This window comes from Mytilus galloprovincialis, chromosome 11 (assembly GCF_965363235.1).
Source record: "Mytilus galloprovincialis chromosome 11, xbMytGall1.hap1.1, whole genome shotgun sequence".
In the NCBI taxonomy this organism is placed as follows: domain Eukaryota; kingdom Metazoa; phylum Mollusca; class Bivalvia; order Mytilida; family Mytilidae; genus Mytilus; species Mytilus galloprovincialis.
The window spans coordinates 60,483,270-60,510,209 of NC_134848.1; the positions used below are offsets into that span (position 1 = coordinate 60,483,270).

Consider the following 26,940-nt stretch of genomic DNA (forward strand, 5'->3'; position numbering starts at 1 on the left):
ACTTATTTAAATGATAATAAGATATTGTCAATGTTTATGTTTTTTTCATTATCATATATCCAATTCCATGGAGTAACTTTTTTTGCGCTAACAAAAAATATATTCATGCACAAGACCAATTCAGTGACGAAAATACACGTTTGATATATATTATGAGTGGGTAAATTGAATGCCTTCTCTTAAATTTCAAAGAATTATAGGGATTAAACGCCTTTACTAAATAATTTATTGGTATATAAACTGGACCAAAGAAATCATAAACATATCATAACAGTCCTTTGGACAGCTTTATCCTATATCCATGGAACGCTGAATGTTAAATGTGATAAACATGCAAACCTTGCCACCACGCTTCACTTACAGAGATCTGACAACCTATTTTCTGTTCATGTTTACTTTTATATGAACCAATGAATCTAATTGTAATGTACAAAAATTACATACAAAAAACACTTTTATAGAAAAATAAGTATATCTACACAATAGGTTAAACAAAGTAATTTGACTGGCATCACATGATTCGCGAATTGTCTTTTGATGAAATCAATAACGTTTAATGATCATTAAACACTAATGTAATAGTTTCTGACCTATGATGTGACATAAAGAATCTGTATGAGTAAAAATCATCTTATTAACGAAAAAGATTTTCTTTTTTAAAGATTACCAGCGACAACAACTTTTATGCACCTACTTACGGAGATTTTGATCCGAGATGTGACCTGAACGATTACGCCTGGGACACAAAGTTTCCACATCCGGTTCTACCAAAAGAAGCAAAACCAAGATATCACGTTGGGCCTGCAGCAATACGTATGTATATTTGCCGTGTTTTTTTAATTGATGAGTTTGAATATCCCCTCTGGTATCTTTCGCCCCTTGTCCTCTAATATCCCCTCTGGTATCTTTCGCCCCTTGTCCTCTATTATGGTTTGGTATAACTCGGTTACCATTTTGCTGTAATTTTCTTATAGGCTATGTCCGTCCATGAACTAGGTTTCTGAAGCATCAAGTAATATCTATTCCTTTAACACAGTGCAGTGGTTGACATTTACTCGTATCTTTATGCCTGCAATAGTTGATATTCTGATCAGCTCTGTAAACATTCCTTGATAAAACTATTTCATTACCTTAGCTGGATTTGGCAAAACATTCAGGAATTTTGGTCCTCAGTGCTCTTCAACTTCGTACTTTATTAGGCTTTTTTAACTTTTTTGGATTCGAGCGTCACTGATGAGTCTTTTGTAGACGAAACGCGGGTCGGGCGTATGTACAAAATTTAGTCCTGGTATCTATGATGAGTTTATTCACCACTTGTGTTGTTTTATTTGTCATTTGAGTCGCTTTCTTTTTGAATTGAAACTTCATTTCTATGTTCTTTTGTTTAATATTTGTTGATAAAAATTGTTACCGACAGACTCATCAATGTTAACACAAAATGTTTGTTTTACTCACACAGAGACCCACGTTATTTGATATTTTCTCATACGTAGTTAACTACCACAATTGTTAAACAGTTGTGTGCAAATAACAATTCATTTCCAAGCCATTTGTATAGAAAAGCACTTATAAGAACATGTGCTGTACGGTTATCTATAATTGTTAATGTCTGTGTCATTTTGGTCTCTTGTAGAGATCTGTCTCATTGGCAATCATACTGAAAAAGAATAGATATAATAACAAAAATATAGACTTTAATATAAATGACCAATATTTTGAAAGTGGTTTACAGTAGAACTATAAAGTATCTTATACAGGACAGTCGCGCAATGCGTATCACCTATTCAGGACGCTATTCATGTTATTTCATAAGTAGGGAAAGTTCTGCGAGAGATTAAATATCTCTATACGCTATATAAAACATTCACTCACAATCATTTTGATCCCAAAATTAACATCAGTAGCAAGAAAAGTGCAAATATTAAACCTGGCAAAAAGCTTAGTTCCTAGATATAGAGATCATAAAATAAAATCTCCGCGTAAATTATCCACATTGCAATATAACGTCATTTAAACTATACTGGTACCTGTATTTTGCAGCTGAAGAACCACTGCCACTAGGTTATAAGACAGGAAAGGAACCTGCACCTAAACCTTGTGAAGGAAAACGAACAATAGACACGTTCAACGATAATAACCTGTATAAAACTTTAGAAGAACTTCTAGATGAGGGTAAGTACAGTTGGTTTAACTATGTAAATTAGTAATGTTACTCACAGCACAGTGATTATCTGGACTGTCTTTACACAACACTTGTATTACTAAATGTAACAATGAGAAAAAAAAAAAGGAAAATTAAGAAATAAAGATCCAACAGAATACAACTATTAAGTGTTGCTAACGAAAATACTAGTACGAGAAAGACGGTATAAAAGAGAAAGACTACAGTTTGACTGAATATATTTTTTTCGTCAACAATCACATTCATAAGTTTTAAAATGTACATACAGTCACTCAGTTTACTTTGTTTTTGCAACTCCCTAACTTAATGTGGTTTACAAAACTACAAGGAGATAATTCTGTAAAATTAAGCTGAACGTTTTATCAGTTTCTATTATGGAGGAAATAGCTTCTCAACATCAAAACTAGTGTTTGTCCAGCTGCTATGTATCTATTGAACTGTTTCAGACCAGTTTATAAAAGGTTTTTATGAAATAAAACAAGTAAATATGCTCTAGTGTTCATTACAAAGCACGTCAAATAATTCGTTATACGAGTTGTAACAATGATACAAATATGTTCCACAATCATGACTCATTTTACGTTAAAGGCTGATTTCCTTAAAATTTTGATAGCTATAGGGAAACACTTATTTGATTTTACCATGTGATTATGGACTTTCCGAATTGATTTTCCTCTGAGTTCAGTATTTTTGTGATTTTACTTTTTAAAAGTAATACACATTTAACTATTAGTCATCCCGAAATTGGCGATTGAATTCTAATAGGAGTTATTGCCCTTAAGTCATAATAGTAATTCATGTTTAGAGTTGATTTATTCTAGACAGAACATGCACGTGATATGGAATAAACTTATTCACAGTCTCACTGAGAGTATGAAAGATTGAAGTCGATCATTGTTGTAAATGATGTTGCGTATATAGTTATCAAAGGTACCAGGATTATAATTTTATACGTCAGACGCGCGTTTCGTCTACATAAGACTCATCAGTGACGCTCATATCAAAATAGTTGTGAAGCCAAACAAGTACAAAATTGATTATAATGCACATACTAGTAAGTAATTTTATCTTATGGAAGTCTTTAAGTTTCTTAACACGATATATTATGTTTCAGATTGGTATTAGAGAGGTACATAAAAAAAGCTTTAGGATAGATAGTTATCACCAACTTTGCAGTGATGGCTTTATTATTCAACTCATGTTACGTAGTGAGATTGCAACTGAATAGTACTTTTATTCATAATTTAAATCATCTTTTTGAAACTTTACTTATCATCGTTAAATATTTACACATTTTCGTGTAAAATAAATAAATAATAAAAACACAAAAACATATACAACGTATTTTCTCTATTTCGCCTTCTGTCAAAGACATTAAAATGTAGTCTGGTTCTTCTAATGTCCCCGGGCAAGTGAAACCTAAAATTTTACTTGTCCGGAAAAAAATTTACTTGCCCTGATGATCCCAATAAATATTGAAGTATTTCTTGTTAGCTAATATATGATTCTTACTTAGCACTGTTGTGCATCACAAGCAAATGAAATATATTTGTTTATATGTGTAAAAAATTAGGAAAGTAGGAAATGGGTTGACATCAATGGAACAGAAACCTAACAGCAAACCAATGAAATGACATGTAAAGGACAATTTTGCAGCAGTTTTTGAATAAAAATTGTAGCCAGTAGGTACATATACTAAATTTGAGGACAGTGATTGAAGAAATGTAAACTAAATAATAGATAAACTATTGATTTTGTGGTGTTTCTCTGAACTGACACACCTGGTTTTTTTTTTCTTGATTATTTATTATTGTCTTGATGGGCAATTAATACATCCCTTTTATTTTCCACTTTGACAACAAATAATGTTGTCAATGACCTTTCATCTATAAATAAGACTTCATGTATAAATAAGACAAAAACTGAATTTATTTTCCGAATTTCCATAGATGACGGGCAATCTGATATCCACGATGTCTGAAATTCTCGCTTCCCCTTTTTTTTTAAATACTCTGTGTCCTTCAAGGTTTTCTACTCGACTCATGACTCTTTTTGTCTTGCTTGTCCACTTTTTTATCAAGTATTTATCAATCTGAATCTCGATACAAAATTATAAGAAATGACACTTTCTTTAAATGATTGATAAAACTTAATCGACGATCCCGGGTCAATGGACAAAGCCAATGCAATGTTACGCGACTCGGGTTCGCATACTTATTTTTATATATTTTGGTAATCGATCTATTTCCGGTATCATGTAATATTTAGAGCTCATATTTATCGTTATGAACATTGATGTTTCTACTTGCGTAACATTGGTTTCTTTTACATAAATTAAACATCTTTATACGTTTTGAAATTAATTTTATGTTTTTGTTGGACTTGAACTTTGTCTTGTATATTTTTTTACTTGTCCACGGGCAACCAAGACAAACATAATTACTTGTCCGGTTGTTCAAATGTACGAGTCGGGCGAGTCGGGCATAGCATTTCCACACCCCTGTTAGGGCTTGTTATTAATTTAACCTCTTCCTTTATCAATGTTTATACTTTAAAGTATCCAATCCAGATTTGTTGATTTTTGATGCAGTTTTCGAGTATGATACCACTCAAAGAGTATATGGTTATACTGTGCTGTTTTGTTGTGGCTTCTTGGTATTTATTTTCAGCTCAACTGGTCCCACAGGCATAGTGAGCCTTTTTCATCATCTAACGTCCGTCGTCCGTCGTTTGTTGTCGTCTGTTAACTTTTACAAAAATCTATTTCTCTGAAATTACTAGTCCACATTAAAAAAAACCTGGCCACAATCATCACTAGAGTATTTAGAAAATATGTGCCCGATGATCCAGCTAGTAAACCAAGATGGCCGATATGGCTAAAAAAGAACATAGGGGATAAAATGCATTTTGTTGATTATATCTCTGAGACCAAAGCATTTAGAGCAAATCTGACATGAGTTAAAAGACAATATCAAAACCAAGGAGTAAACAAAGACTCATAAAACCAAAAGACATTTACATCAACAGTTACAAATAATAAATAAGAAACAACAAGAACTCCACTAAAAACCGGGAGTGAAATTAGGTGCTCCGGAGATGGTAAGCATTTCCTGTACCGTATACGGATCCCGTCGTGTTATTTCTTTGTTCACTTCGGTAATGATGGAAGGTTATGATGACTGAGGAAGAATATCAGATATGATTTCTGACACAATTTTGTCATAATGGCCAATCAGCTCATGATGGCGACCGTAAAATTTCTTGAGTGATGACCTTAATTTGATTGATTCATAGCCCTGTCTAATCAACTTTTGAGAAAGCAGTATTACTCGATCAAACAAATCAAGCAATTTTTGAGCTAGCCTTAGCGTAACGTACCAATTGAGACACATATACTCCATATGTTGGTGCCGCTGGGATGTTGTTTCACAAGATGGAAAGTTGACTAAAGGAAAATTAAAATCATCTCGTTTGTCATAAAGGAGTAGGTTCAGTAAGACCTCTTTTTGGCCCCAAAATATAGCAGCTTTACAAAATTGTGTAAATGTAAACTTTTAGTTATTTTTTGGAAGGTATAATGCCTCTGCTACTTAAATAGGTTGTTTTTGGCATTGCAATGCACATGGGTACTTGCATCATTAAGTCATGCTAAATTACTGAATTCTTCACAATTTCAGCATTTTAGTTAAATTTTTGACGGTTTCGTCTTAAATGAAAGTGGCCGCATTCGTGTTCATTCTTGATATTGAAATGTAAATTGTGTTTAATAATAATACATAACATATATAAAGGTCGAGGATGAACACGGCCTCTTTCATTTTTGACAAAAAACATATGAAAAGTGACAGTTTTTGGCATATTTGATAGATTTTTCATATTTAAGCTTTAATCGGAGCATTTTTGATGAGTGAATCAGTTAAAATCTTTCACAAAAAATAATTGAATCAATTGAAATAGACATTTAAGTGTTTTAAAAGTTTTCAAAATCTTTCGTCAGATGAACTTAAAATTTGAGGCCACAACAGGCCCTTACCGGACCTACTCATTTTAGTATTTAACCTACCATCAGTAGTCATTTCGAGAAAAAAAAGTCTAAATATGAAGCAGATTTATCTGTGTCGTTAGCATCTTTAATTTCAAGTTCACTTGGATATATTAAATGTAAGTGATCACTGAATCTATTATCAATAAGAGACAGTACATCATCAATAAGCTTACTAACTCTTATCTGAATCAATGACCTCACTGATTTTACCCACTGCGAAAGAGTGTCAACTTCAACCTTTTCTCTTTTTGCCCAGTCGTTTGCATAACCCTCAACAGAATCCAATAGTATTCTGAAGTTCTGCTTCCAATTAATTAGTTGTGGCTCTCTGTATTGCGGACCCTTGGACAAAAGTTGTCTCAACTTGTAGTTATTGATTATGTTTAGATGTCCAGAAATTACATGGCAAGCAGGATTGTACACGAAATGGGAATGTGAACAGGCACAATCAGGTGGCTTATATTAGCCTTGAGGTCATCAACATTTATACATGTTATATTCTGCAACACTTTTTTGTGATTAAATTTTAGATTCAACACGGTTGGTGTAGGAATACAATGCTATAGGAGAAGAGTGATCATTAAAATAAGAAGGAATGTTGCTTTTTACTCTTTTATTGTGAAGAATATTACTAATATTTATAGCATCAATACCCTTTTTGTGAACTTCAAATTGAAGAATGAACGTTTATGCAATTCCTCCAAATGTTCAAAAACGGGTCCAAATAATCTATGGTTAGCAATATCCATCACCATGGCAACTGTTTTATACTTCGTAGATCGACTATTTGTAGTGGCATTCTTCACAGGCTTTCAATAGAGAGTTCAGTCTAGAAAGCGGAATGGAGTACAGTTTAGAGCGAATCGATGAATTCCAAGAGGTTTATTGATATGGTCGGCAAGGCCATCTATAAAAACATCACGCATATATTTCAATAAATTTTTGTCAAAGCCTATCCCAGGAACCCAACTCCATAGATCATAAGGTGTTTCGAACATCTATTTAGACCAATTAGAATTAACTAATTGACCATGACCATGTCCATCGTCAGGAGCCCAAGCCATTGCATAGTGACACTTTTTAAAAAATACTGTAATTTTTATTAGGGTCTCGACACCTCATGATCTGTCTGACTAATATTTTTTATACTCTTTATCTGCTTAACCTTGTTTATCAATTTAACGAACAAAGTATAGAATCTATTTTCATAATCTGCAACATATTAATTACCCAGAGTTGCTGATGTTACTGTGTCTTTCAAGTTTTTATGCCTACGGAAAGCAAACGGAGGTCTTTTATCAAATAAAAGTTTTGACTCTTCGTTATCCTTTAATTTATCCAAGTGTTTTAAGATATTGTTCTTAATGTGTGATTTCTGTCTTGAAAACACTGTGGAGAATAACAAGGGAGGCGACTGCAATACTGATTTGGGCTTTACCATTAATGTGTCTTTTCTTTGTTTTGCAGTCACTTCCTGCATAACAGTTTTTGTTTCATTTTTTGGATATCCCGTTTAAATAAGGCGCACAGAAAATAACGCATATTGTGTTTGCAAATCTACTGGATCGATCGTACATCTCTTAAAGCGAAGCATTTAGTTTTTAATTATGCCTCTGAAAGTAGAAGATGGGTGGCACGAGTACCTCTCTAATTACTGATAATTTTCAGTCTTTTTTCGGAATGTCGTGAGGTCTAAGATTCCTGTTTCTTTATATCTGCGGCCTGTCTTTGAATACCTATACATCTAAGAACTGCATTTTAGTTTGTGATTTCTCGTGTGCAAATTTCAGAAGTGCATGTTGTCTGTTAGCATGTTAAAAAAAAATTGGGCTATTTCATCATCTGTACCTTCATTGTAAATAAAAAAGCCATCGTCCCTCAATCTATAGAGGCTTGATGTTTTCTGTTTATGTTGGAAAGTCCTTAAAATACTATTTAAGACTTCAGAAACTCTCAGATCCGTAATTTCAGATGATAAACTATTTCCCATTGGAACTCCAGTTGAAGTTTTATACAATTTACCATTGAACATAAATTTATTATTTTCAAGAACTATCTTTAGAAGTTCCAATATATATATATATATATATATATATCGCAGTGGAGGCAATAGAATCGTATGCTTACATTTAATTATCGTAGGCCAGGCATGCTTGACTGCGTCAATCATTTCTACACGGGACATATTGTTGTACATTTTTTTTATGTCAAAACTGACTAAGTAGGCGTCAGGTTTTACCTGCAATTTCTGAATAATATTCATAAATTATAATGAGTCTCTTAAATGTGTTTCTTGTTTTACTACTGCTGGAAGCATGAATTTATCCAAATACTTCCCTATTCTCTCTAAAACAGTACCCGATAATGAAACAATAGTCCTCCCTTGAATTCTGCCATTTTTAAACAGCGTAGGATTCTTTTGAACCCTTTCTATTAGTTCAGGATCAAGTTTGTGCAATTTAGGCAGAAGATACAACCTTCCTGGTTTGAGATCTCGCTTAGCAGAAAGATATTTAAACGTGTTTTCATCCATGACCCCTTTTTTCTATGCATTTCAAAGATAATAGTATTGATTTTCAGGTTTGTCTCTATTATGTTTAATTTTGCAATTTCCCATAAAAAGTCGAGCATTTGGAATAATCTATATATATGCATGATGCTATTACACCCAGTAGAACCAAATAATCCCTTGCCTTGTTGTGCCCTGTCATTAAATTTTGAATTGACATTTCTAATTTGGCCAGCCTCTCTGGAGTTGGTGACACAATTTCCTTTTTGAAATTGAAAAGGGCTCATATGTAGTATGTTATTGACTGATCTGGGATCAATGAAGATTTTTCTAGGTTGACAATGAATCCCAACCTTGTTAAAAGATTGAGTGTTTTCTCTCGATCTAATACAAGACTGTATTGCTGTATATTTACTAGTAACAAGTCGTCTAGATATGTCGCTAGCTAGCCTTACATTCTGAATTCTTAAATGAGCTTCTATTACTGTTACAATCTTTGTAAACACCCTTGAAGCCTGAGATGGTCCGAAACATAGTGCTACAAACTGATACATTTTGCCCTGTATACAGAAGCGTTGGTATTTTCGATGTGATTTGTGAATGGGTACATGTAAATATGCATTCTTCAGATCTAACACCCAATCTTGAGGTTTTACAAATTTAGGACTTTTGTCAAAATGTCCATTTTCAAGTGCTGCTACACTAGATACTGGTTGAGGGGTCTCAGGTTGATAACTGCCCTCAAGTCCCCCGTTGTCGTTGCAACTAGAAAAAGAGTACTGTAAAAACCTTGACCTATTTCGGATTGAGGTACTCTCTCTATTGCACCCTTTTCTAACAAGGCGTCTACCTCTGATTAAATAATAGAAAGACTCTGCATTGGCCTGGGTCTGCTTTACGCCTGTTCAATGAGGTTCTGTCTGAAATTCCAATTTTAAACCATTTTTTAGAATTGTTAAAATCCATTTGTCGTCTGTTATATTTTCCCGATTCTCTTACAAAAAAACTTCAACCGTCCTCCCACCGGTATCTGGGGAAGCAGCGCTAAAATCTTGGCGTCGGGAACAAAATTTATTTTTGGCATTAAAAGACAAACTTATCCTAGGTTTATTTGTTGAATTCTGCTTTGCTGTATATGTAGCCCCTGACTTGAAATCAGATGCCGGTTTCTTTGGTATTTTGAACCCACTGTCAAAGGAGTAGGTCCGGTAAGGACCGATTTTGGCCTCAAATTTCAGATTCATCTGACTAAAGACTTTGACCACTTTATAAACACTTAAGTGTCTATTTCATTTGATTCAATTAATTTATGTGAAAGATTTTAACTAATTAAGTCATTAAAAACGTTCCGATTCAAGCTTCAATATGAAAAATCTACCAAATATGCTGAAAAACTGTCACTTTTCAGATGGTTTTTGTCAAAAATGAAAGTGGCCGCATCCGTGTTCATCGTCAACCTTTATATATGTTATGTTTTATCATTAAATACAACTTACATTCCAATATGTAGGATGAACACGAATGTGGACATTTTCGTTTTACACGGAAACCGTCTAAAATTTAACTAAAATGCTAGAATTATGAAGATTTCAGTAATTTAGCATGTCTTACTGGTGCTAGTACCCGATAAAAACAGCCCATATTTATGAAGCAGAAGCATTCTACTGTCCATTAAATAATTAAAAGTTTACATTTTAACAATTTTGTAAAACTGCTATATTTTGGGGCCAAAAAGGGGTCGTACTGGACCTACTCATTTCCATTTCTTAAAACCACTGTCATTTGTTTCAATGGTACAGCAGATATCAGGGTTAATATTGGTCTGCGAGCAGCACTACAAGCCTCGTCTGTGACTTACAGTTTCTGACATAGACACTCCCGTTTCGGGTTCTGTATGCCTTTCAACTGCCAGTATGTTCAGATGTTGTCTTAACTTTTCATTCAAAGATGAACACTGTTGCTCTTTATCAGCAGACTAAGCATTAATACGACCTTCTAAGTCATAAACATCTTTTTTCTTTGAAGACATTTTCTTACCGCTACGGTCTTGTTTCTTTTCGTCCGCCATGTTGAAAGTTTCTGACATATCAAAAGCGCTTTCTTTGTCTGCAACAATATCAGAGACACGTTTTTAAATCAAATCTTGAAACAACAGAAGTTGTTCAAGAACGTCTGGACTCTTTCGCGCAGAAAATAAAACTGATTTGGTAGGGTGACGCATGCGTCTTGGTACCTGTACGAAAAATTCCAGGCGTATTTACATGGATTCTAGACAGATTTTTTTTAGAGGGAATCCGTTTAAAGTACACCTGTACACGAAGAATCTTTCTTACATGAATTCCAGGCGGATTCAGGGCGGAATAGGGCCGAAATATGCAAATTTATCCGCCTGTCTTAGGGGAAAATAATTCCGTCTGATTCAAAGGAAAAATGTTTCTAAAAAAATATCCGCCTAAAGAGACGGAAAATATATCCGCTTAAAGAGACGGAAAATATATCCGCCTATAGAATTTGGAAAAAATGCGCCTTAAGAATTGGAAAATAATCAACCTTAAAATATGAAAAAAATTCAGGCTTAAGAATATGAAAAAAAGTCTGCCATCATTAAAGGAAATTTTTCCTTCCAAAGATTCAGGTTTTTACCTTTTCTAAGCATTCTTGCAAAGAAAAACTAAGACGTCATACAAATAAAATACTAAAATAGTTATCAAACTTGATCGACTGTATTAAGCAACTTCAGTTCACGTACAAAATGTATATAATTTTGACATTTTTAGTTCTTCACAATTTCTTCATTTTCAGTTATTAGTCATATTACAATGTCTCTTCAGTGTTTTTCGAATATAAAGTACTATCAGTTATATATTATGTCTTCATCATCTGAATATCAGACACAATCCTTCCCGTGATGGGTTAAGTATCATACCATCATAACATATATGAGAAGAACATAACCCGTGTCATGCCTACAACTGGTTTTAAAATAAATGTGTTTAGTTCCGATGCAAAGACCCTATAAGTGAATCAATATTAACGCCAAAATATGCAATATGTAATGACCTGACAACAGTTTTGTAACTATAAAAACGAATATGTGGTATGATTGCCAATGAGACAACTATCCACAAAAGACCAAAATGACACAGACATTAACAGCTATAGTCCACCGTACGGCCTTCAACAATGAGCAAAGTCCATACCGCATAGTCAGCTATAATAGGCCCCGATAAGACAATGTAAAACAATTCAAACGAGAAAACTAACGGCCTTATGTATGTAAAAAAATGAACGAAAAACAAATATGTAACACATTAACAAACGACAACCACTGAATAACAGGCTCCTGACTTGGGACAGGCACATACATTAATAATGTGGCGGGGTTAAACATGTTAGCGGGATCCCAACCCTCCCCTAACCTGGAACAGTGGTATAACAGTACAACATAAGAACGAACTATAAAAGATGTCTTTAATATGCTGAAGTTAAAAGCATGTAATATTTACTGTATCCAGGATACATACATGTATTTTACAAGTGATTTAGAAAATAGTATTAGATCTATGTGGGGATATGAAAGTTATTTTTCTTCTGTCAGTTCCAATTCTAGAGGAGTTGCTATATTATTCAACAATAATTTTGAGTTCAAAGTGTTAAAAGAAAAAAAAGATATAAATGGTAACTATTTGATTTTAGAAATTTTTGTAGAAAATCAAAAAAACTACTTTAGTGTGCTTATATGGACCAAATATGGATAGTCCTGATTTTTTTGATAATATTATGGGCATGGTTGATGATTTTGAAAATGAAAGTTACATAATTTGTGGTGACTTTAATCTTGTACAGAACCCTTATATAGATTATTGTAACTACAAACATACTAATAATCCTAAGGCTAGAGATAGTATTTTAGGAATCATGGAAGAAAGAAGTTTAATAGATCCATTTAGGGAGCTTTATCCCAATGTCCAAAGGTATACTTGGAGAAAAAGAACTCCATTTAAACAGGCTAGATTGGACTTCTTTCTTCTTACAGATAATATGTTAAATAGTCTCAAAAACTGTGAAGTACATCCAAGTTATCGTTCAGATCATTCTATGGTATTACTTGAACTGGAATTTAATCCTTTTATTAGAGGAAAAGGTTTATGGAAGTTCAACAACTCCTTACTTTATGATATAGAATATATAAATACAGTTCAACAAAAGATTAGTGAAATCAAAGCACAATATTGTGCACTAGTTTATGATTTTGACAATATTGATGAGATGGATAATGAAGATATTCAAATGAGAATTAATCACCAACTTTTTCTTGAAACTTTATTAATGGAAATCAGGGGGAAAAGTATTTTTTATTCCAGTTACAAAAAAGGGAATCTGAAAAAAGGGAAACAACTTTACGAAATGAAATTATACAGTTAGAGGAGAATGTTGACGAACTTTCAATAACTAAACTTGAGAGCAAAAAAATTGAACTTGAGCAATTACGTATTAAAAAATTAAAGGGTAAAATAGTCAGATCACGTGTTCAATGGATAGAGGAAGGTGAAAAACCAACAAATTATTTTTGTGGACTGGAGTCAAAAAATTTTATGAGTAAAATTATACCAAAAATTGAAAGAGATAATGGGGAAATACTTACTGATCAGAACAAAATTTTAAAAGAAGTAAAACTTTTCTATGAAAATTTATATAAGAAGAGAGATAACTCAAGTTCGGTAGCTGATCTGAAAGAAGATCTTAAAAATGTAAATGTTCCATTACTGTCTAATGATGAGAAGGAGAGCTTTGAGGGTAAAATCACAGTCAAAGAGGCTGGACAGGCATTAAATTGTCAGTAATACAAAAGCAAGGAATTATTACTTGCCTTCCAAAAGGAAATAAACCACGTCATTTTTTGAAAAATTGGCGTCCTATTTCACTTTTAAACACTGTCTATAAAATTGGGTCAGCAGTAATTGCAAACAGATTTAAGACTGTCCTTGACAAACTTATTAATCTAGGTCAGACTGGTTTTATCAGTGGGAGGTACATAGGAGAAAGTATATGGCTTTTATATGATATCATGCAATACACAGAAGATCACGAAACACCTGGACTCTTGTTGTTAATTGATTTCGAAAAGGCTTTTGATTCTATTTCTTGGGATTTTTTGCTAAATGTTTTAGAGTTCTTTAATTTTGGGGAATCAATTATCAACTGGATAAAAGCTTTTTATAATAATATCAAGTCTGCAGTTATACAAGGGGGTAACCTTTCTGAATTTTTTAACATAGGTCGAGGCTGTCGACAAGGTGATCCCCTTTCACCTTATCTTTTCATCCTTTGTGCTGAGATTCTTGCACTAAAGATAAGAGGTAATAAGGAAATTAGTGGTATTGAAGTAACTCAAGTTGAGCATAAGTTGTCACAGTTTGCTGATGACACTTCATTGATTTTAGATGGTAGTGAAAAATCTTTATATGAATCCTTATCTGAATTGGACTGGTTTGCAAAAATATCTGGTTTAAATATAAATTTTGAGAAAACACAAGTAATTTGGTTTGGAAGTAAAAAGTATAACAAGGAAATTTTATGTCCCGACGTTAACCTTTCATGGGGGGAGACAACTTTTAAACTACTTGGGATAAATTTTGATGTGGACTTAGACAATATTGTCAACATTAACTATAATGATAAAATTATACAGATTAAGAACATAATAAAACAATGGTCAAAAAGAAACCTTACAGTGATAGGTAGAATAACTGTGATAAAAACTCTTGTTTTACCTATTTTAAACCACCTTATTATGTCTTTGCCTAATCCTTCAAACAGTGTATTCCAAGAAATTAATGACATTTTTTATTCTTTTGTATGGAATTCTCCTATTCATAGAGTGAAGAAGGACATATTGATTAAAGAATATTTGGAGGGAGGATTAAAAATGATAGATCTTTATAGTTTTACCATGGCACTAAAATCATCATGGATAAGAAGGATTTTTCAGAGAGATAATAAGTGGCAAAGTATTTTGATGTCAGATATTGATAAAAATAAACTTTTTAATTGTGGTGTTCAGTATATCAAACAAGCTAGTTTATATATCAAAAACAGTTTTTGGAAATATGTATTCAGAGCCTGGGAAATGATTACTGATAAAGAAAGAAATATGGACTATGAATATTTTTTATCAAGTCCTATTTGGTTTAACAATATGATCAGAATTGGTAATAAACCTGTTTTTTATCAACATTGGTTTAATCATGGTTTACAATATGTTAATGATGTAATAGATGAACATGGATGTTTTATTTCATTAGAATTGTTACAGCAATGTTATGATATCAATGTTTAAATTTTTTGAATTACATGAGTGTTATTTCTGCTATTAAAAAAGCAGCAAACAATTACAAAAAAGGTTCATATAAGTTATGTTGTCAATTTATTCCAGCTTGCTTACAAGTCTTTTTTAAAAGTAGAAAAGGTACTAAAGATATGTACAAAATACTCATAAGTAACAAGGTAACTCCAACAGGACAACTGAAGTGAAGTTAAATATTAGGTGAAGATCTCATTTGGAAACATATATTCAAACTACCTTTTACAGTCACTGTCAATACAAAACTACAGTGGCTTCAGTACAGAATCAACCATAGAATTCTTGCCACAAATAAATGTTTATGTAAAATCAAACTTATCGATAACCCTCTATGTACTTTTTGTAAATTAGAAGATGAAACTATTGAACATATTCTGTGGAATTGTGAGATTATCCAAAATTTTTTACAAGATATAGATTATTGGTGGGGTAAGCCTGCCATTGAATAAGTTGAATTTTATTTTTGGAGATATATCAAAAGTTCGAAAAGGTGACCCATATAATTTGATTTTTCTATACATGAAACAATATATATACTACAGTAGATGTTTTTCAAAAGATCTTTCAGTCAGTGCCATTAAAGAAAAGTTAAAATATATGTACAATTTAGAAAAAATAATGGCAGTCAAAAATAAGAGACAAAAACACTTTGGTACCATGTGGAATGCATTTAAAGTATTATTTTTATAATTCAATTTGTCATTTGTTTTTACAATCTATATTTATTGTCAAAACTAACATAAAATATTATTGTATCTAATAGCACAATTTATTATGTACTGAAAATCTTACGGGATATTTTTTAACCTCTTCCTTTTTTTCTTTTTTTTTTTTATAACATTCTTTACAATTCTCAAGTGCCACACAGTGGTACATAAACATTTAACTCTAATTATATTTTCTTCTGTATTTTCTTGCTCCTTTTTTTTTCTCATATAAATAGAAAAAATTAATTTACAACAATGTGTATTGTCATAAATAAATATATATTCAAATGTATCGCTAATACTACTTACTGTATGTATGTTTGATGTGTTGTATTTGTTGTAAATCTTGAAAATAATAAAAATAAAAAAAAAAAAAGTCCAGCATTCCATCTATAATATTTCTTTTACTACAGAAATCCTGAAAACTAAACAGGAAAGTAGTAAACATTTCGCCTAAGGTCTATGAAACTTAAGACGGATTTTTGTCAATATTCCATGTCCGCCTTAATTCCGTCTATAAGTCTTAATTTTTAGGTGGATTCCACCTGGGATCCTGCTATTTTTAAGCGGAATTCACCTACTATTCTTATACGGGTGACTATGATTATATGATTGGGATGAGGGTCATCAAGGCGTTTTAATTTTTTACGAGTCTGAACAGTCAAAGAGAGATAAATCCTATATGTAAAGTATCAGGTGGTAAGTAGAAAATGAATGAAAGAAAATTGCATATTTGGTAATAAAAAAGTTAAAGAATGAGTGTCAATGTGTAATACAAATTCAAAAAGCTCAATAACACGCTCTATTAAACTTATTGTAATTTTAATAACGATGTTTTAAAGAGTATAACTGAATTGTTTCCTTGTTGACAGTACTTATAATGTGGAAATTGTATTATTAGAAATTAACATATGAATGTCAATAAGTTCAAATAAAATAAGGAAGAATTACATTTGAAAAAAACAAATTCAGTAAAAGGATTGTAAAGATTCAATCGACATTATCTATAAACTTAGTTCGTCATACAATCTGAACAAGTGCTTCTCTAAATATTCAATAAGAAGTCCAATTTAAATTGAGTTTATCGATCAGTTTGGAACTTTGTAATCCACCACTTGCATTGAACAAGGTATGAACTCTTTTAATTAGTTTCTGATTCTGTGCATGTTTTCTTTTCACTAAATTTTAAAAATTGGTATCCCATTTCAATAGCTGCAGTGTGAGTCGTCCAATGATTTATTTTCAGAGACTAATTAAAAAAAAAAGTATTTAAACAGGCATCGAAATAATAAATTGTTAAATTATGCAAAAAGGATAATTGTAACATAGGTCAAACACAATTTCGTGCGTGTTATGAAGTAGAAACAACCCTCATTTAAAATGCAAGACCAATCATAGTGATCACAAGTACCGTGTTTCTTACAGAAATAGTTCAAAGTTAAATCAAATGGAAGAACAATCAAAGAAATGGTACCAAAAACGTCTATTTAATAAAGATAACAAAATGCATCACTTCAAAGTTAATGTGAAAAAAAGAAAGCTATACAAACTACAAAAAGTCGAACATTATCTACCAAAACAAACGTCATATTCCTAATCGGTACAGAGCAACACAAACATACATGGTAGGAAAACGGGTGCCACATGTGGAGCAGGATCTGCTTACCCTTCCGGAGCACCTGAGATCACCCCTAGTTTTTTGTGGGGTTCGTGTTGTTTATTCTTTAGTTTTCTATGTTGTGTCATGTGTACTATTGTTTTTCTGTTTTTGTCTTTTTCATTTTTAGCCATGGCGTTGTCAGTTTGTTTTAGATTTATGAGTTTGACTGTCCCTTTGGTATCTTTCGTCCCTCTTTTAAAATGACAACAAGTTGGATTAAGAAACCAAAACTGTATAAACATATAAAACATATAACACACACATACAACTGACTAAAATATTAAAACAAACAAACAAATCCAACAAGGACGACAACAAAAATGTTTGTGTAGTTGAAAGTTTTATGCAGAAAGACGCCGAATAAAATGTTTTTGTAGTTGGTAGTACAAACTTTGAACGGTGTAAACTTTCGCAATGAAAGAAAAAATAGGTAAATAGAAATACAAAGGTAATTAACGTTCAAATAATACTGTAAACACGTATTAAGTCCCAGTCGCACCTCAAGAAACACCTGCACCACCTATTATCGTCAAAAGTCCTATGACGAATGCAATGAAATAACAAACATTAAAAAAATACGCTTGGACGTTTTACATTTGTTAGTAAGATGTTTGCTTTGGTTTTGTTGTGCTGTGACTACAGTTCACTGACGCCTTCACTATCTCATATATAAGCTTCTTTAAAGGGTCATTAGCTACGAGATACATACAAAATAAAATTTAAATTATGATTTTTTTGTTCAATCATGAATGAAAGTAAAATAGTGAAATAATAATTCGCTAATAACAGCCATTATGGTTCAAATTTGTCAAAATATGATAAGAAACATCGATGATACGTATGCATGTTAACTTTAATTTTACCTCTTAGGTAGAATTGAAATATGCATGATTGACGTGTTAGACTTTCAAAAGAAAAGAATGTAACCTAATAAAAGTTAAACAACGGTAAATCATTTGATTGACTGATTCAATCCACAAAACAAAAATTCTTATGCAGTTAAAACCAAAAAAATATCACTTATTTGTTAAACCTTAAAATCGAAATAAAAAACACATAGACAGATCCATGTGTACAAGTTCCATTTACTATCTACTGTATTTATGTTTATGTTTATATCGTGTGATAAGACCGTTGGCTGTTTTCGGGGTAATCTCGATAGTTGATAAGATGGCTTCTAGACTAAAATTCACACAAAATGAAGGTACATAGTATCGTATCCTTGCCCTGTAAATCGTTGGTTTTAGACTTTTTGGAATTTGGATAAATGTTTTACATGGTAATTAATCTAAAATGAGCATTTAAGTCAAATCGGTGAACATACATTTGACAACTAGTGCCCCTTTAACTTTTAATCTGGCGAAATGACATTTAATATATTTGGTTGATCTTTATTTCAGGTAATTCTTGAAATGAGAATATACATCCTTTTTGTGTTGACGGTGTGTTTCCTAAATATAGGCAAAGGGTATGTAATGCAAAAGGAATGCCACAAGAATTGTAAATGCGCTATTAGGCGTTCAAAGAAACGTCAAGCTGTATGTAGGGGACGGGATTTGCATTACATTCCACAATTTCCAGAAATGATACTTTCTGTTATTATGAGTGGAACAAATTTGACGAATATTGATAAAAATGGATTCAAGAATTTGACCTATATTAGACTGAAAGAATTAACATTAGATAACAATCTTATTACGTTTATTCACGAAGATGCGTTTATCAATTTAAAATATCTGGATAGTTTGAGTATAGTTCAAGAAACAAATCTAGCAGTGAATGTAATTAAGGTATCTGTTGGGAAAATGGAAACAAGAAATCTCCGATCTTTATATTTTAAAAATAATAACTGGCTTTTCCTTCCAGTCGATATGTTTACAAGTTTTTCATACAGTGAAATACGAACTATTGGAATATATGGTAACAGTTTGTCCGAACTACAGAGTGCGACATTTTCACCATTAAAAAAGTTGCAAAAGCTGTATATGAATAAAAATGAGATTGAACATATTGATTTAAAAGGCATTTCAAAGGATTTAGTGGATTTGCGTTTGAATGAAAATCTTCTCCCAAAGGTTCCGGAATTGTGTACAAAGGATAGACGAGGTATCAGTTTAGTAAACAAATTACATACTTTAGATTTAAGCGATAATAACATTGGGGACATAAGAGTACAAGCTTTTCAATGTTTGCCAAATTTGAAAAAGCTTTTACTCAATAGAATACCAATGAAGAGAATTCGGTCAAATATATTCGCATCTCTCCCAGTTTTGTATTCTCTACAACTCTCAAAAATAGGGTTTCCTTTGCAAAAAATAGACGATTATGCGTTCAATAGTTCAACTCTTTCACGTCTGCTTATGGACGTTGCAAATTTCCATTTTGATAGAGAGGAGTTTAATCCACAGACTATTTTTTCCTTGTCACCAAATCTAAGTTTTCTAAACTTAGACCATAATTTTTTCCCTAAAAACGAAACAAAGATGCAACAAATACTTTCACCTTTAGTGAGGCTGAAAAATTTAATAATATCCTCAACAAGTCTTTTTATTCTTCCAAAAAATGTCTTCCCGTACTTAAAATCACTCGAAAATTTGACCCTAAGTTCAAACAGATTGTCTGATTGGAATGACGGAAGTCAAATATTTCGGAATATGACGTCTCTTAGAAACCTCAATCTGAAAGATAATTTCATCAAAATTATAAACAAAAACACTTTTCCTGCAGCCGTACTTAAATCGTTAAAAGTTCTGGATTTGAGCTATAATTCTTTTGTATGCACGTGTGATCAACTATGGTTTACAGAATGGATTAAATCAACTAAAGTAAAGCTTCTCAGTTATCCAACGCTATATAAATGTAGGTCGCCACCATCGCTTGATGGAACGTTACTTCAAAAGTATGTAAACTCGTCTAAGGAGTGTCCCCTATGGAATCCTATTTATACCACGGTAATTATCTTGTTATTGTCAGCAACGGTATTAGCTGTGATATTTGCGATAATAATGAAGTGTCAAACAAACATTAAAAACTATTTATACCTATGGAGAATTAATTACAACAGAAGAAGAGGTTATCTCCCCTTGCAAGATGCAGATGATTTCGAATATCATGCATTTGTTGTGTATTGTGATGCTGATCGCCAATGGGTTCACCAAAAATTTCTAAAGAAACTAGAACAAGATGAAGGAATGAAACTTTGCATTCATCATAGAGATTTTGAAATCGGGGAATCAATTACTGCAAATATCAATAACTATCTAGAGAAATCATGGAAAGTGGTTGTTATTTTATCAAATGATTTTGCAAAAAGTGAATGGTGTCAATGGGAGGTTGATGTCGTTCAAGAGAGAAGGCGCAGACAGGGAAGGGATGTGTTTTTATTGATTATGCTTAAAAATATTGATTCTAAACATATGACGAATCAACTCAGAGCCCTTCTAGACAGTGCATCAAGTCTGAAATATCCAATGGGCGTAGGCGAAGAACTGTTCTGGACGGCAGCAGTAGAAACACTAAGAAAGCCATTGGGGCATCCACCGACAGCACTGTTATGATAACTGTAATAAATTTAAACATGAAATTTTAGAAAATGGTTCACAACTGTGTTACACTGTTATTTCTTAATATGATCATTCAAAAAAGTATTTGATAGTTATTGTATTAACGATTAAATTCAAATGCATTATGTATATGTGTCATTGGTTATGAAGATTTCTTCATGAAATAATATTCATTGAAATGGTAAATAAAAACATGTATAATTACAAATATATCTTTTATTAAACAATGTATTTAAAACAAAAATGAAATAAGCTTTATTATTTTCCATACGGTGACCTATTGTTGCTAACTTCTATGTCAATCGGAGGACTTACCTTGTTTGTGTTGGATACATAAGCTTAACAAATTTCCGTACAAACAACGGTACATTGCCGGCTCATCTGCATGTTCGACTAAAAAAATTGTCCATTAATTGAACACAAAATTCTGTCCGTAGTGAAAGAGGGTCTTCAGAAATACGGTGAAACTGTTTACTTGCGTAGTGGTATTAACCATATGTGGATTCTCAAAAACTCTAAAGAACTTCTGGATAATTTTAAATCTCGATCTTTTTTCTGAAATTAGTTCTGTCAAAAAATTTTCAACTCTGTATATCACCATTCCCCATGAGAAATTGAAAAATCGTCTAAAAGAAATAATCCACAATGCTTTTCAACATAAAAATGGTAGCATACGCTATAAATTTATTACTTTGGGATACCATAAGGCATATTTGGTAAATAGTGAACAAAAAGGTAAAACATGTTACACCGAGGAACAAGTGATCAGTATGCTGGAGTTTCTGATTGACAATATATTTGTTGAATTTGGAGGTAGACTTTTTCAACAAATTGTCGGCATTTCTATGGGAACGAACTATGCGCCTCTTCTTGACGACCTCTTTTTATTTTGATATGAGTCGGAGTTCCTTCAGACACTTGTCAAAAACAAGTGTATAAGATCAAGGAAGCCAGGTCATTTAATTTCACATTCAGATATAATGATGATGTTCTTTCCATTAACAATCCAAACTTTTATGATTGGGTTCCATTAATATATTCCCCAGAACTAGAAACAACAGACACGGCTTCCTCCGCCTAATTTTTAGACTTATACCTCGAATTTCACATACACGGACATCTCAGTACTAGAATCTATGACAAACGAGACAATTTTAATTTTGAAATTATCAATTTCCCCCACCTTAGTAGCAATATATCAACTTCACCTGCATATGGGATATACATTTCCCAACTTATTCGGTATTCAGGAGCTTGCAGCTCCTACTAAGACTTTGTTAAACGTCACCAGTGTCTAGGCAGAAAGTTAATGAACTAGGAGTATGTCAAAGAACGTCTCGTTCTTTTTCTAAAAAAGTTCATCGGAAGATACTAAGACCTTGTTGATAACTTCACAAATAATACACGATGGTCTTGAAGTATAGATTATGTGTACTGACGTTGTTTATCATCGTAATAACGTGTTATAGTATTTCTTTATTTGTTTTTTTAATATTAATTTTACTGATTAGTCTATTTTTGGAGATATCCATTTGACGTGACTCTGTACTTATACATCCCGTCATTGTGTTATTGTGCTATGGTACATTTTTGTATTCTTGTCTTTCATGTTTGCTGATATGCTTTGTCTATATGCCTTTTTGTGTTTCTTTGTTACATACCACTTGGCTCTGTACTTATACATCCCGTCATTGTGTTATTGTGCTATGGTAAATTTTTGTATTCTTGTCTTTCATTTTTGCTAAAGTGCTTTGTCTATATGCCTTTTTGTGTTTCTTTGTTACATATGACGTGGCTCTGTACTTTTTTTTACTGATTTTGCCGTTTGATTAGGGACTTTCCGTTTTGGGTTTTTTTCGGAGTTTGGTATTTTTGTGATTTAACTTTTTTGCAATCTTACAACATCTTCTTCTGTCCCCCGCGTAACGCGTTGCGGAGGACATGGAAATACCGGGCGTCCGTGTGTCTGTCCGTCCGGTCTTGTGAGCGCTCTCACAGGTACAATTCTTGCCAGATTTGTATAAAACTTTTACTACAGGTTAATATCAGCAATATCTCGGACAAGTTCTGTAATAGCGGACAATCGACTTTTCTGAAAAGAATTATGCCCCTTTGAATTATAAAGTATGTGCAACGCGGGGGACATTGGAACTCTGTGCTTTTATTGATATTTTTTAAAGCATTCGAAGAATATTCTATTAATATTTCCAAGTCGCGTTGAGCTACACGTTGATGCTACATAATGTTAAATTGATCTTTGATGATTCTTTTGACAGTTGATAATTTAGATCTATTTTATAATTTCTGTTTTCCTATTTCATGTTTTAACAAATACCAGTTAATCGTTTGTTTATCTTCCGGTCCCTGCAGCAAAATTTATTTCATTTTAATTTATCTAAAAAAATTTCAAACCTTTCATCCGGTCGTTCTACCGTACACAACCTATATATTGCATTAATTATTCATTTGTTTTCGTCTTTAATATGCATACTATATTTACCGTCAGACGTAAGGCAAGCAAAAATCAATCAAATAATGTATATTATCAAGTTCTATATCATTAGGAGAATAGATGTTTACTTTTAAATAATAACAAAAAATCTACTTGTTACATATTTGTAACAATATTTCGTTGGGAATTGTTTTATTGATACAACGAAATCGGTATCGACCGTTTTAATATTACAAAAGAATAATCCATTTTCTTTCCACGTACGGATATCATTTTTAAAATGAAAGCCGCTTTCACGCGATTAAAGTTAGAGACAAAACCAATGAGAAAACGTAATGCATACAGTAAACCATATGAGTCTCTGGATGCATAAGATAGTTAATCATTTTAATTTCATGAGACTGTTGTCTCATATACCTGCATGACTGACCGTTAAAAAAGGCGGATGATACCAATGAAACATTAAAAACTTAAACAGAAGAAAAACTGACTATCCCATGAAAAAAAAACCCCAAAAAAACAACCGAAAAAGTCATCAATACTCTGTATAAAACTACAAACTGACCAACACGAGCCCCACCAAAAACCGGGATGAACTCTGGAGCTCCGGAAGGTGAGCAATTTCTGCTTCACATGTGGCACCGGTCGTCTTGATGGTGTAAGTAAAAATCAACCCATGATAAGTTTGTAAGTTGTAAGTTGTATACATGAATGTCAGACAGCAACGGATTTGTCGTATAAGGGAATTACATTCACAAAGAAAAAAACGGAATATTAAATTTTAATTTCTCGACCGACGCAATTTATATACATGTATAGCTTTAAAGTTGATTATTCGTTTGAAAGACATGCTCTTACATTTATAACTTGAGAGTTTTTCCTACGAGATAAGTGTGTACATGTACATTTGTTCCGGTGAATATTTGTTTTATTAGTAAAAGTACCCTTTTTAAAAACCTGTTGTATTGCAGGGTATGGTGCTCGTTCTATGTCGATGCAATATAACGTGTCTGCGTGCTTGTTGTATGTGCCCTTCTATTTTATAATGGTTTTGGTATTTGCTGCTTATAATAGAACTGCATATTCATAATTGTTGTCTTTGGTTAATTGTTGATTATTTAGTACACAATATGAGCACATTTTATATTGTTCTATTCTTTACAATCAACATGTTTGTTTTTATATTCGTTCATACATATTTCTAACATTCATTACTCTATCTCTTTCTCCTCATTGTTTGAATCGTTAATAATATGTACATTGTGAATTCAACCAAATAAAAAATCAGTTCGACATCCGATATCGTAACAGTTGTTTTCCAAAACCTCCTCAATAAAAAGACAACTCAAAATATCCTGCAGTTTTGTAATTTAGTTAAGTTGATTAATATAATGAATATTGATATACAAAAAGTAATGTCCTGTCAAAATATGGAACAAGTTAACAAACTAAAGACTTGGATTAAGAATATTACAAGTAAATTTTATTCAGAACTACTGGAAAATAAAATTAACAGTTTGAACGAAAATAGCAAACTTTTTCTTTACAAAAATATTAAAGTCAAACAAGACCAAGAATTTTATCTAAAATATCACAATTTTGAAACTAGACGTTTATTTACAAAAATTTGAATTAGTGACCATAATTTGCTCATTGAGAAGGGCAGATATCTAAAAATACCTCGAGACAATAGAACATGTCCAACTTGTAAAACCTTAGAAGACGAAAATCACTTTCTCCTCCACTGTCAAATTAATAATGTTTTACGTATAAAACTTTTTAATGACAGGGCAATAGATAATCCTATGTTTTCAAATCTATCTGATACTGAAAAACTAGTAGTCCTACTAAATCTTTCTAATATAAACCAAGTGAAAAAAACAGGTTCCTTTAGAGCTGAGGACAGGGGACTCTTAGTTAGTTTTACTTGTATATATATAGATATGTGTGTGTTCAACTCAGTTATTTTATTGTTGTTGTTACTTTTGTTTATGTCACACGTATAATGTTACGTATATGACAAATAAAGATTATTATTAAGAATTTTTAGAACCAGAAAACAAAAACATGACAAAAGCATAAAAACAACAAAATCATGGTGTCGAGCTTTTCTACTGTTTTGTAGCTAGTACAAAATATTTTACTATTTCAGACGTCGTGTGAACTTAAAATGTATCCAACAAATAAAAAAATCTGGCATGGTTATTTTGATTCATCATTTCCATATTTGGTCGTTGCATTTTATGATAGTGGACTCCTTTGTAGTATTGGTGACATAGATGATCCCATTCATTTTTTTAAGGTTCATCATCCAAAATGAATGAATAAATTTTATTATTTATTTGACGTACAATATTGTCATCTGGACATGGGATGGACATGAACGGATGATTCAATTTTGATATTATTTGATAATTTATAATTTTGTAATTGTTACTTTATCAAATTGGGAAAGTGACTGTTATGACCATTTATGTAATATGTTTTTTTTCTATTTCTTGAATTCGAGAAACACAACTTAGATTTTGGTATTGATAGTATAATATTCTGTCTTAATCAACACAAAACATCGGCCCAATAGTTTGAAGGCACTCTTGCTGCATGACAGTCCCAACTTTACACACAATTTGTCTTGCCTATGTGTTTAGTACCTATCCATGTAACGTTTGTTTTGTCTAAGTTTATTTCAATCTATGAACAAATTTAAGTATAGTAATTTGTTATCATTATCAGCTTATCTCATCATGTATTGATAAATATCTCGTTTTCGTGTTATTGCATCATTTTATTATACTTATTTTATAATTCTGTTTCACTTATACATTTTGGAGTAATTAAAATTGGTATATGTATTTTGAAAGATGTTTTTAGAATATTCATAAGGTATTTTGTCTTCTCACAATATATCAGATAGCCTTTAATAATTCACTTTCATTACTGTATTTAATAATGATAAAATGTATATGATGATTCACAGAAGAAATAAATATAAAAATGTTATTCATAATCAATATTTGAATTCATACATATTAATCAATGAAATGCTTTATATAAATGTGTTTAATATAAAAAAGTCTTATCTCTGGAATCAAAGAGAGACTAAGAATACTACAGGGACAATTGATGTGTTAGGGACGCAGAAATTTCTAATATGAATTGACATTCGATTTGTTTTTGATTTTAAACATATTTTATTCATTAAGATATGAAAAGGATTGAGCAACAGGCACAGCCTATAAAAGCTCTCTCCGTATTACATGTACAAGGTATAATTCAATTGACATTTGACTCTGAAGACCTATGATATGTGTTAAGTGTGAGCATAAATCAAACTGAATCTATCATGTCTAAAAGCAAGTTGTCTTGAATTTAAACATAACTAGATTAATTGCAGTTATCAAATGAATTTGTGGTGTGCAGCATTTGTTTTAAAACTTTAAAACTTATCTTATTTACAT

At 32.0% G+C, this 26,940-nt stretch overlaps 2 protein-coding genes across 2 annotated transcripts in view; both read left to right on the plus strand.

The window, feature by feature from the left end:
• Positions 1-3,524, plus strand: part of LOC143052518 (uncharacterized) — a 28,398-nt gene extending 24,874 nt beyond the window's left edge. The window contains exons 18-20 of the mRNA XM_076225566.1: positions 663-813; positions 2,041-2,172; positions 3,297-3,524. Coding sequence (XP_076081681.1) covers positions 663-813; positions 2,041-2,172; positions 3,297-3,307 — 294 coding nt within the window. The 3' untranslated portion in view covers positions 3,308-3,524. The remainder of the gene's footprint in view (positions 1-662; positions 814-2,040; positions 2,173-3,296) is intronic.
• A 13,288-nt stretch (positions 3,525-16,812) lies between these two features.
• On the plus strand, positions 16,813-21,093 carry LOC143052519 (toll-like receptor 2). Its single transcript, XM_076225567.1, has 2 exons — positions 16,813-16,936; positions 18,868-21,093. Exon 2 carries the CDS (start codon positions 18,880-18,882, stop codon positions 21,022-21,024), a length of 2,145 nt encoding a protein of 714 aa, XP_076081682.1. The 5' UTR covers positions 16,813-16,936; positions 18,868-18,879; the 3' UTR covers positions 21,025-21,093.
• Positions 21,094-26,940: the final 5,847 nt, after the last annotated feature.

Bases quoted from the DNA above. Each gene is read 5' to 3' on its own strand.
- LOC143052519 (XM_076225567.1), top strand. From the start codon at position 18,880: ATGAGAATATACATCCTTTTTGTGTTGACGGTGTGTTTCCTAAATATA.